Raw genomic sequence first — 11,450 nt, forward strand, 5'->3', positions numbered from 1 at the left:
TGCAAAAAGGTATACTATTCATTAGTATCGCTATCGACCAAGTCTTTCAACAGGTCAACTGGAAACACATACTTCAGAATAACCTACTTAACCCTTTGGAGCCGGAGGGGCTATATATGACCCCAACATAGAAACGACTGTATAAATTCACCCATTCAGCAAAACAGAATACTGTCTTCGGCAAAGTTGTTGCAAATTGAGTCCTCTATTAAGGAAAAATGGGAATATTTGTATTTGAGACTTCATTGACAACCTAGAACATCCTGAGCACCATGAAATTTGGAAAAACGAAATAATTGACATACCAGTTGTTCTAAAAGCTGAACTTGGATATGGGTTACGTTTAAATGTATTCATTAACCCTTGGTCAAGAAACCCAAGAGATGTTTTATATTCTGGGATGTTCTAGGTATTCCAAATTGCCCTAGAATGAAGTCCTTCAAATCTACAAGAATAATGTTATGTATTTTCGCCACAAATAATTGCATTGCATAACCTACTGTGATCCGTGAAGCTCTTGACATCTGCAATGTCATTTAGAGACACTAAAAGGATATTCCAGGTCAGCCAAACTACCTTGGAGTTCAGAACTTCAGGTCTACACTTGTAACAGTAGCCATATTTGTTATACTGAGTAACGCTGCATAATTAACCGCGGTTACTGGAGCAATCTGAAGTCTACTAGCTAATTTTAACTCTTTATATACACGGTCGTCCAAAATGTTCTATAATGAAGTCCTTCAAATCTACAAGAATAACTCTATGTGTTTTCGTCATAAATAATAGTATTGCATAATCTGCTGGGATCCGTGAAGCTCTTGAAATCTCAAATGTCATTTACAGACACTATATGGATGTTCCAGGTCAGCCAAACTACCTTGGAGTTCAGAACTTCAGATCTACACTCGTAACAGCAGCCATAGCTGTTAAACTGAGTAACGATGCATAATCAAATCAACCGTGGTTACTGGAGCAATCTGAAGTCTTCTTGCTTATTATAGCCCGTTGGGATATTCACGAGCGTCCAAAATGTTCTATAATGAAGTTCTTCAAATTTACAAGAATGTCTTTATGTGTTTTCACCACAAATAATAGTATTGCATAATTTGCTGGGATCACTGAAGCTCTCAAAATCTCAAATGTCATTTGGAGACATATCCCTATAGTTCCAGGTCAGCCAAACTAGCTTGGAGTTCAGAACTTCAGGTTCAATAAATTGGAGTTCAGAGCTACAAGTCTACAATTATGGTAAATGAATTTTGCAATGAATTTTACAACGTTCTATATTCAACAATTTACACTGAACCATTTTGTCAGATAAAATCGAAAATCCTTTGTGTTACAGGGTATATGCAGTAACATTATTTAACTGTGTACGCTATCCAGCCATGGATAAAAAAAATCAAGTCAATAGGTAATATGCTATGAGAATGATTAAATTTTAGCAGAAAGTTCCCATAATACGACTTCGTGCCCAAATGGTTCCATGCTCTATCTTTATTGCATATATTCTCTGTTGGTTAACAAACATGATTCTCCGATCATGATTCTATCGAACTTGTAAGAGCTATAATCACAGCAAATGCTGCCAATATGACTTTGACGTCTTGTAAAGCCCTTCGGCCTTCTCCCATGCAACTCCGATTCCTATCTCCGCGTGGCACCGGCCGGGTTACGAGCAACTTTAGAACATGATCTGGCCACACGTAGCACCTACATTCGGCACAATCTCCCTGTAACGACCCCTCGGTCGGCGCGTCGCACTACATTGGACGAAAGAGTCATGGTCAGCTGTGGTAAAACCAAACTTGATTGCGATTGACAGACATCCAGGAAAACTGTCATTGGTAGATCTACTAGCTGGCAAAACAAAGAACAATAGATGCTGATGAAACGTGATGTGATTTCATGCTAGAAATTTAGGAATAACTTAATCATTATTAACGCTGAATTTGAAGTAGTGCTTAAGAATAATTGGATTAGTGTGAAGGGTATGAAATAATGTGCTTGAATTTATTGATGGTTTTGTGCTTAAACTACATTTTTTCTCTTAAGATAACCTAAAACTACGTCTATAGTACGGACTCGGCTTGACTAGTTTTTATAGATTGCAGTGAATTCGATAACATTAAATTAGAATTAGAATTCTCGGTAAGATCGATTAAAACAGAAAAACAAATCACATGCTAAAGCCCTTTCTGATTAGGTGTAGTCTTCGCGGATGATTATGAACTGTGTGCAGCAGATGCATCTATTCCATTGATAGGATAATCTCCGGTAAATCCAATTGGAAATAAGAAGTGCAACATTTTCTAACTAGAATGCTATTCCTATTACAGAAGCAATCCTCTCTCAAGCAAGCAAACGTTGAACAAAAAAACGAAATAAGAACACTAAACGTAAGTCACAATAATATATAATAACATGCTCAACTATCCTAACTAAGTATGTATTCCAGGAAATTTTTAATACATTCTCACTATTATTAAAAATACGGAACTTCTTATTTCGCGTTGCCTGTCAACAACAAATTAAAAATTTCGTTTATTCACGAGTATTTGCGAGAAGAATAGTGAAGATGTCTCATCACTCGCATCAGACCGATCCTGGTCTAGATAACGCTTCGAATCAAATCCAGGGAGTCCCATGCTCCACGCCAACAGAGAAATGCAACGTCTGCAGTGGTACGGATCTCCGCCGTGTGTGGCACTGCAACATATGCCGCTATTGGTATCATCCAGCTTGCATCGGAATCGATTCTGTTAACGAGAATCCGAGGTTCGTGTGCCCACAATGTCAACCACTAACTGGTGCCCTAAAGCATACATACACTTCAGCTCCGTCTAGATCGGTTCCTGTAAGTACAACTCCCCTAGAGTATGTAAATATGTCGTGGTCGCAAATATCTCCAGTTACTACTGCGCCGTCGACCGTACCCATTAGTATGACACCTTACGCTCTTGGTTACCCTCGCACAACAATGTCCGTAAATCCGATCGCTTCAGTAATCCCGCATGCTGCAACAGTGCCGCAGTTCAGCAACGCGTTCCCAAATACATTCCCTACGGTATCCAGTCTTGCTCGAACACTCCCTCCGTGTCACATTTCGACGCCTCCCTCGTTGATAAGTCAACCTCCCGCGATGCAAGAAGCTGCTGTATCAGCTACACCTGCATCTGTCCCAGAGCCTTTACTTCCTCCGTATGGGTTTGCAGCAACATCATTGATAAATCAAACATCGATGAGATCGTCAGGTGTAACGCCAGCAGCAACAACATCCGCTACAGTGTCCAACGTAGCACCGGCGGTACTGCCACACTGTGGGTTTCCTGCACCAGTGTTACTCAACCAACAACTTCGTAGCATGATATCATCAACTACTGCTCCCGTGTTAGTCAGGGAACCACTGGCAATATCAACGACATTCGCACCAATTCATCTCCAAAGCAACAATTCTGCAGTTCAAATGGATTCTAGGAGTCAAAGCTCGAGAGCAACAAGTTCAAGACTATCCGCTAAGCAAAAGCAGAAGAAGCTGGAATTGGAAATGTTGGATGAAGAAAGGAAGCTCCAAGAAAAGGAAGAAGCAAACAAACGAGAATATCTTCGAAAAAGATACGAGCTTCTGCAGGAAATTGCCAGTGAGACATCTTCGGTAGCCGACATCAATGTGGAAGAGGAAGGACCCAATGAGAGAGTAAACTCATGGCTCCAATCTAGAGAGCTAGAAAACCATACGATCCGAAATCAAGAACCTGCTTTACAGGTACAGCAACAAACATCGCATGCTTCCATGGACGTTACAACATCTCACCGAGCGAACGCTTTCGTACAAAACGTTACGTACAGCATGCAACCGGAGCGCAGACAATCGTATGTACAAGACGACAGCCGAGCTCCGCCAAGAAGCATAAGATTTGCAAATGCAAGTGTGCCTACCTTCGACCCGATGCTGCGTTCTACCCCGAGGCAAATGAGATCGCAAATGGAGTATGGCAACAATCTTTCTCACAGCCAAGTTGCTGCACGACAGGCCGTTTCGCGAGAGCTACCAAACTTTAGCGGATCTCCGGAGGAGTGGCCGCTGTTCTACTCAACGTTTATTTCGACGACAGATATGTGTGGGTACACGCAGGAAGAAAACCTTATACGCCTTCAAAAATGCCGAAGAGAAAAGGCATATGATGCTGTGAAATGTAGACTGATGCACCCTACCAACGTTCCTGGAATAATCGCAACGCTCAAAATGCTCTATGGTAATCCTGAGGTCATTATTCATAACTCGATAGCGAAGATCCATGCTGCTCCGGCTCCTAAAGCAGACAAACTAGACACCGTTATCGACTTTGCGCTAACGGTGCAAAACCTTTGTGCAACAATTGAAGCTTGTGAACTTTTGGAATATACCTACAATGTGGCGCTGCTAAAAGAGCTTGTTGACAAACTTCCCCCATCTCTCAAATTAGATTGGGCAAAACATCGGCGTACTCTTGCAACGGTTCATCTCACTGCGTTTGCTGACTGGCTGTACGACCTTGCTGAGACTTTATGCCCGATAGCGACGTTAAGTGTTTCTCGTACTGGAAAAGGTGGACCGGCTTTTCTTAATGCGCACTGTGAAGAATCCGACACCTCATCTACGGCGAATCATACCTCACCTACATGTCCAGCATGCAAAGGTAACTGTGTAAATCTCGACAAGTGCCAACGGTTCCTCGAGTTAGGATACAATTCCAGATGGACGCTTATTAAGGAGGCTGGAAACTGCAGAAAATGTTTGAAGAAGCATAAAGCACCTTGCAAATCACAAAAGGTCTGTGGAAAAAATGGTTGCTCTTTCAAACATCATCCGTTACTCCATAACAGTCAACGTGATGGTGGTGAAGCACCTGCGAAGCAGGACGATAAGCTGGATGTCGACGCCTCAGATCTTGAAAGGCGGGGTTGCAATGCTCATCACAACCCGGCGACTAAGACACTGTTTCGCGTCGTTCCCGTTATGTTGTATAGCCGCGAAAAGGTAGTCAAAACCTACGCCTTTCTGGATGATGGATCATCATGGACTTTGATGGACGCAGAACTTGCCGCAGAGTTAAACGTGGATGGTGAACGGGTGCCTATATGTTTGAAGTGGACTGGGGACAAACATCGGTATGAGAACAACTCGAGAATGGTAGAAGTTGACATTTCCGGAATCGAGAAAAACTCCAAGAAATACCCTTTAGGAGAGGTACACACGGTTCCAAACCTCGGTCTCTTTCATCAATCACTTTGTATGAACGATCTCGCCCAACAATATAGCCATCTTAAAGGGATCCCAGCTGAGTCATATAGAAACATTCAGCCACGTCTTCTTATTGGAGTGAATAACGCCAATCTTGGCCATCCGCAAAAAGGCAGAGAGGGAAGAATGCATGAACCACTCGCCACGAAGACACGCCTCGGTTGGATCGTTCATGGAGGTTCAGATGGGGGCGTGTTCACTGGATACCATAGTTGGAATATCGGTGTATGCAATGAAGATAACAATGACATTCTACATCGAGCAATGCAGGAGTATTTTTTACTCGATAGTTTGGGTATTTCGAGGCCAAATCATCTCATCGTCTCGGCAGACAACCAACGTGCACAAGACATCTTACAGACCATGTCAAGAACCGAAAACGGTCGCTTCGTAACACGTCTTCTGTGGAAATTTGACGAGTTTCGCCTTCCCAACAGTAAACCAACAGCACTTCAACGTTTACGATGCCTTGAGGCTAGACTGAAAAGAGAGCCCGAGCTGGCTGAAGCAATGCAACAGAAAATCGAGGACTACATGAAGAAAGGATACATTCGTCGGCTGACTGCGGAGGAATTGCTGCAAACAAAAACACGCGTGTGGTACCTCCCGATATTTCCCGTTTTTAACACACATAAACCTGGGAAACTAAGGATCGTGTGGGACGCAGCAGCAAAATCTCAGGGAGTCTCTCTCAACACACTGCTCCTAAAAGGGCCAGACCAGTTAACTTCCTTGAACTCGGTCCTTTTTCAGTTTAGGGAAGGTAAGGTGGCCATCTGCGGGGATATCCGAGAGATGTTCCACCAAACGCTGGTTCACGAGGATGATCAACATTGTCAACGGTTTCTATGGAGGGAACATTCGACTGATCAAGAGCCCAGCACCTTTTTGATGCAGGTCATGACCTTTGGAGCCTCCTGCTCACCAAGTTGTGCGCAGTACGCTAAAAACCTCAACGCAAAGGAATTCGAAGGAGAGTATCCTGAAGCTGCTGATGCAATAACGAAGAAACATTACGTGGACGACATGTTAGCTAGCGTGGAAACTGAAAACGAGGCGATTAAACTTGCTTTGGACGTTCGACATGTCCACGCTCAAGCAGGTTACGAAATGCGAAACTGGCTCTCTAATTCTCCGATCGTTCTCAATGCACTAAATGCGGACCAGGATCACGAGAAGAGCCTGAACCTTAATTCAGAGTTGGCAACAGAAAAAATATTAGGAATGTGGTGGTGTACTTCGACCGACACGTTTACTTACAAACTATCCCCAAAGCATGATATCGAGCTGCTATCCGGGAAACGGAGTCCAACGAAACGAGAGATGCTACGTACTCTGATGGCGATATTCGATCCACTAGGACTCATCTCGAATCTACTGATTTTTTTGAAAATACTTCTACAAGAAGTATGGCGGTCTGCTGTTGGCTGGGACGAGGACATCCCAGAATCACTGAATGCCAAATGGGAGCTATGGCTACAGTTTCTTTCAATGGTGCAGTCAGTAAGAATTCCCCGCTGTTTTCGAACAACTGTTAGCCTAGGCGAAGGCACCAACGTTCAGCTCCACACGTTCGTAGACGCTAGCGAGTTCGCATACGCAGCGGTTGCATATCTGCGTTTCGAGCAAAACGGCAAGGTGGAGTGCGCAATTGTCTCCGCTAAGGCAAGAGTGGCTCCTCTACGATTTGTCTCAATACCTCGGCTTGAACTACAGGCGGCAGTAATCGGCTCCCGATTAGCAGAAACTATCGCAAGCTCGCTATCTTTGAAAATAGATGAACGTGTTTTTTGGACAGATTCACGGGATGCTCTGTGTTGGATCCGTTCAGACCATAGGCGTTACTCCCAGTTCGTGGCATTTCGCGTAAGTGAACTTTTGGAAACCACTACGATTTCAAGTTGGAGATGGGTAAGCTCGAAAGAAAATGTCGCTGATGAAGCTACCAAGTGGCAAGGACAACCGGACCTTGACAGCAGTAGTCGGTGGCTTAACGGACCAGATTTTCTCTATAACGACCGTGAATATTGGCCGACTGAACCTACTCATGGAACGAGTACGAAAGAGGAACTACGCGCCCAACTTTTCCATCACGGCGCTGCACCAGCACCGGTAATCAATTTCAACTATTTTGGTACATGGGAACGACTTCTACGTGTGACTGCTAGGCTGTTTAGATACACACATAATCTTAGACAGTTAGTAATCAAACAACATCGCATAGGCGGTCCTCTTTCAAAATCAGAACTACAACGTGCCTGGATATACCTCTTTCAACAAGTACAGCTAGAGTCGTACCCCGAGGAGATAAACGTTCTTTCGGCTTCTAAAGAGAATCAGCTGCCAAAGTCCAGCGCGATCTACGCCTTCACGCCGTTCATGGATGACAACGGAATAGTTAGAATGCGTGGAAGGATTGGAAACTGTGAATTTGCTACGATGGATGTTAAAAACCCTATTATTCTTCCGAAGAATCATCATGTTACCAGATTGATTCTGATGGACTTCCATGTGCGCTATCATCATGCTAACCACGAGACCGTCATAAATGAGGTTCGACAAGTGTACCGCATTCCGAAATTAAGACTTTTGTACAAAAGTGTCAGATCCGACTGTCAACAGTGCAAAAACGAGAGGGCCAAACCGAACCCTCCAATAATGGGAGATTTACCAGAAGGCAGATTAGCAGCATTCACAAGGCCATTTTCGTTTGTCGGTGTTGATTATTTTGGGCCTATGTACGTGACGATTGGTCGGCGGCTCGAGAAAAGGTGGGGCGTGTTAATAACATGCCTAACTGCGCGGGCCATTCACGTGGAAATCGCGCATTCGCTCAACGCTGATTCGTGTATTATGGCCCTGAGAAACTTTATGGCCAGGAGAGGTGTACCGACAAAAATATACAGTGATCGTGGTACGAATTTCGTGGCATCTAGTAAAGAGCTAAACGCAGCATTGAAGGAGATGAATCAGGATCATATGATACGGGAGATCGTGAGTCCACATACCGAATGGGAGTTTCTTCCACCGGCGTCTCCACACATGGGCGGTTGTTGGGAACGCCTCGTACGTTCGGTTAAAGTGAACCTTGAGAAAATGAAACCTCAACGCAATCCTTCGGATGAAGTTCTGCGCAACACGTTAACTGAAATAGAAAATATCGTCAACTCGCGCCCGTTGACATTTGTATCCGTTGAAGACCCTGATGACCCGGTACTAACCCCAAACCATTTGTTACTGGGGTCATCCAGCGGACTTAAACCAGCAGCACCTCTTGAAGACAGCGGACGTGCTCTAAAACGAGCATGGCGAGCATCACAAGCTGAAGCGAATCTGTTTTGGCGAAGGTGGGTACGATACTATCTACCCGATCTCACCAGGCGTTCCAAATGGTACAATAAGGTCAAGCCCATAAGTGTGAACGACGTTGTAGTTGTCGTCGATCCTGGATTACCTCGGAACTGTTGGCCGCTGGGACGTATCATCTCGGTTCGAACAGGGAAAGACCAGCAGGTAAGAGTAGCAACGGTGCAAACTAAGAATGGGATCTACGAGCGTCCAGCCACAAAGCTGGCGGTTCTGGATGTTCGACGCGACGGATCGGTAAGCCAAACACTTGGCGTACCCGGGGGGGACTGTAACGACCCCTCGGTCGGCGCGTCGCACTACATTGGACGAAAGAGTCATGGTCAGCTGTGGTAAAACCAAACTTGATTGCGATTGACAGACATCCAGGAAAACTGTCATTGGTAGATCTACTAGCTGGCAAAACAAAGAACAATAGATGCTGATGAAACGTGATGTGATTTCATGCTAGAAATTTAGGAATAACTTAATCATTATTAACGCTGAATTTGAAGTAGTGCTTAAGAATAATTGGATTAGTGTGAAGGGTATGAAATAATGTGCTTGAATTTATTGATGGTTTTGTGCTTAAACTACATTTTTTCTCTTAAGATAACCTAAAACTACGTCTATAGTACGGACTCGGCTTGACTAGTTTTTATAGATTGCAGTGAATTCGATAACATTAAATTAGAATTAGAATTCTCGGTAAGATCGATTAAAACAGAAAAACAAATCACATGCTAAAGCCCTTTCTGATTAGGTGTAGTCTTCGCGGATGATTATGAACTGTGTGCAGCAGATGCATCTATTCCATTGATAGGATAATCTCCGGTAAATCCAATTGGAAATAAGAAGTGCAACATTTTCTAACTAGAATGCTATTCCTATTACAGAAGCAATCCTCTCTCAAGCAAGCAAACGTTGAACAAAAAAACGAAATAAGAACACTAAACGTAAGTCACAATAATATATAATAACATGCTCAACTATCCTAACTAAGTATGTATTCCAGGAAATTTTTAATACATTCTCACTATTATTAAAAATACGGAACTTCTTATTTCGCGTTGCCTGTCAACAACACTCCCTTATCGTTACAAGTGGTGATCACTACAGCACACGGACTTCTGCGTTATTATCGACGTCAGGACCTATCGTGGCGCTTACATCGACTCTGACCACTACCTGGTGATGATAAAAAATGCGTCTAAAACTTTCTGTGATTAACGACGTACGGTACCAACAGCCGCCTAAGTATATGCTGGAGCAACTGAAGCAACCGGATTATAATTTTTAAATTAATTCTTGTTAACGCTTAATAAATAAACTAAACACAATCATAATGGTTGATAATGTTGTGTAACACGAAAAAGTAAAAATAAGGTTTTATTACGTGGACTTCATGTAATATATTACAGGACAGTGTGTACGACTCTGATTATCCCGAAGTACTACTATGTCATAGTCTCTGGTTGTATTCTGTGCGCTCCAGTAAGTATAATAGGTTATACAACATAACTCTTTATAGCCAAAACAGAAGCTTCAATTGCTGTAGATGCTAGATAATAAACACCAGAATAGTTTGGATGGCCCCAGCCGATCTTATGATGTCTGATGAGCTTTCAGAAGACTTAGTGGACATGATAGATTACAAATCGGAGCTTTGTATAATGAAAGAAGTTACCGTTACACCCGTAGACTTTAGGATCTAAACTCAAGAACAGTTTGGGTGACCTAGGATATCCCGACTGATCTGATACTCTCTATTGAACTTTCAGAAGACTGATTGGACATGCTAGATTATAAATCGTAGCTTTGTATAATGAAAGAAGCTACCGTTACACTCGTAGACTATAGGATCTAAACTCAAGAACAGTTTGATTGACCTAGGATATCCCGACTGAGCTGATACTGTTTATTGAACTTCCAGAAGACCTACTGGACATGATAGATTACAAACCAAAGCTGTGTATAATGAAAGAAGCTACCGTTACACCCGTAGACTCTAAACTCAAGAACAGTTTGGATGACCTAGGATATCCCGACTGATGTAATACTCTCTATTGAACTTTCAGAAGACTTACTGGACATGATAGGTTACAAATTGAAGCTTTGTATAATGAAAGAAGTTACCGTTACACCCGTAGACTTTAGGATCTAAACTCAAGAACAGTTTGGGTGACCTAGGATGTCCGGAAAAAATATTCTGCATAATATTCTACCTTTTTTATACTATTGAGCACTAAAACTACAGAAATACGTAGAAAAAACTCCATAATAACGCTTGGAAAAATTCCGGTTTCAAAGGGTTAAAGTATCTATACGTAATGCGATTCATGTGAAATACAGGAAATAGACAAAATGATCGGGACAGGCAATATTTTCGCCTGTATGTTTTGTGTAAACGTTTGTCAAGATTGTTCAAAATTTCATTTCATTCGGTTCATTGAATTGAATATAACAGTTTTAAAATGGCTATCAGATAATTATGCATTTTACTAGAATGGCTCTAACATCAAGTTTTAAACGCGCTTTGCAAAAAGTTACTGCTAGTTAATCATTTTTGGAAACGTGAAGAATTTGCCAGTCCCGATAATTTTGTCTATCCGCTGCATTTTGTGTGATTGAAAACTCTCCCTCTGTGTCTGGCACCGAATAAATAATTCCACCCTGACCCACCACACGCAACTCCGCCCGCCGCCCGCCGCCGATTGATGAGACGTGCGAGAGCCAATGAATAATAAATTGCATCAATTATTTGGTTCGTCGGTGATCGTTATTAGTTTTCACCAACGAGCGACGACGTCAGCCACGCGAG

General features: G+C 42.8%; 1 protein-coding gene across 1 annotated transcript; it reads left to right on the forward strand.

The window, feature by feature from the left end:
- The first annotated feature begins 443 nt into the window (after window positions 1–443).
- Window positions 444–10,939, forward strand: LOC134291645 (uncharacterized). Its single transcript, XM_062859646.1, has 2 exons — window positions 444–10,103; window positions 10,173–10,939. Exon 1 carries the CDS (start codon window positions 2,579–2,581, stop codon window positions 8,984–8,986), a length of 6,408 nt encoding a protein of 2,135 aa, XP_062715630.1. The 5' UTR covers window positions 444–2,578; the 3' UTR covers window positions 8,987–10,103; window positions 10,173–10,939.
- The last annotated feature ends 511 nt before the right edge of the window (window positions 10,940–11,450 follow it).

Source organism: Aedes albopictus, chromosome 3 (assembly GCF_035046485.1).
Source record: "Aedes albopictus strain Foshan chromosome 3, AalbF5, whole genome shotgun sequence".
Lineage (NCBI taxonomy): Eukaryota > Metazoa > Arthropoda > Insecta > Diptera > Culicidae > Aedes > Aedes albopictus.

Excerpts from the sequence above, each read along its gene's own strand:
- LOC134291645 (XM_062859646.1), top strand. The coding sequence starts at position 2,579 with ATGTCTCATCACTCGCATCAGACCGATCCTGGTCTAGATAACGCTTCG.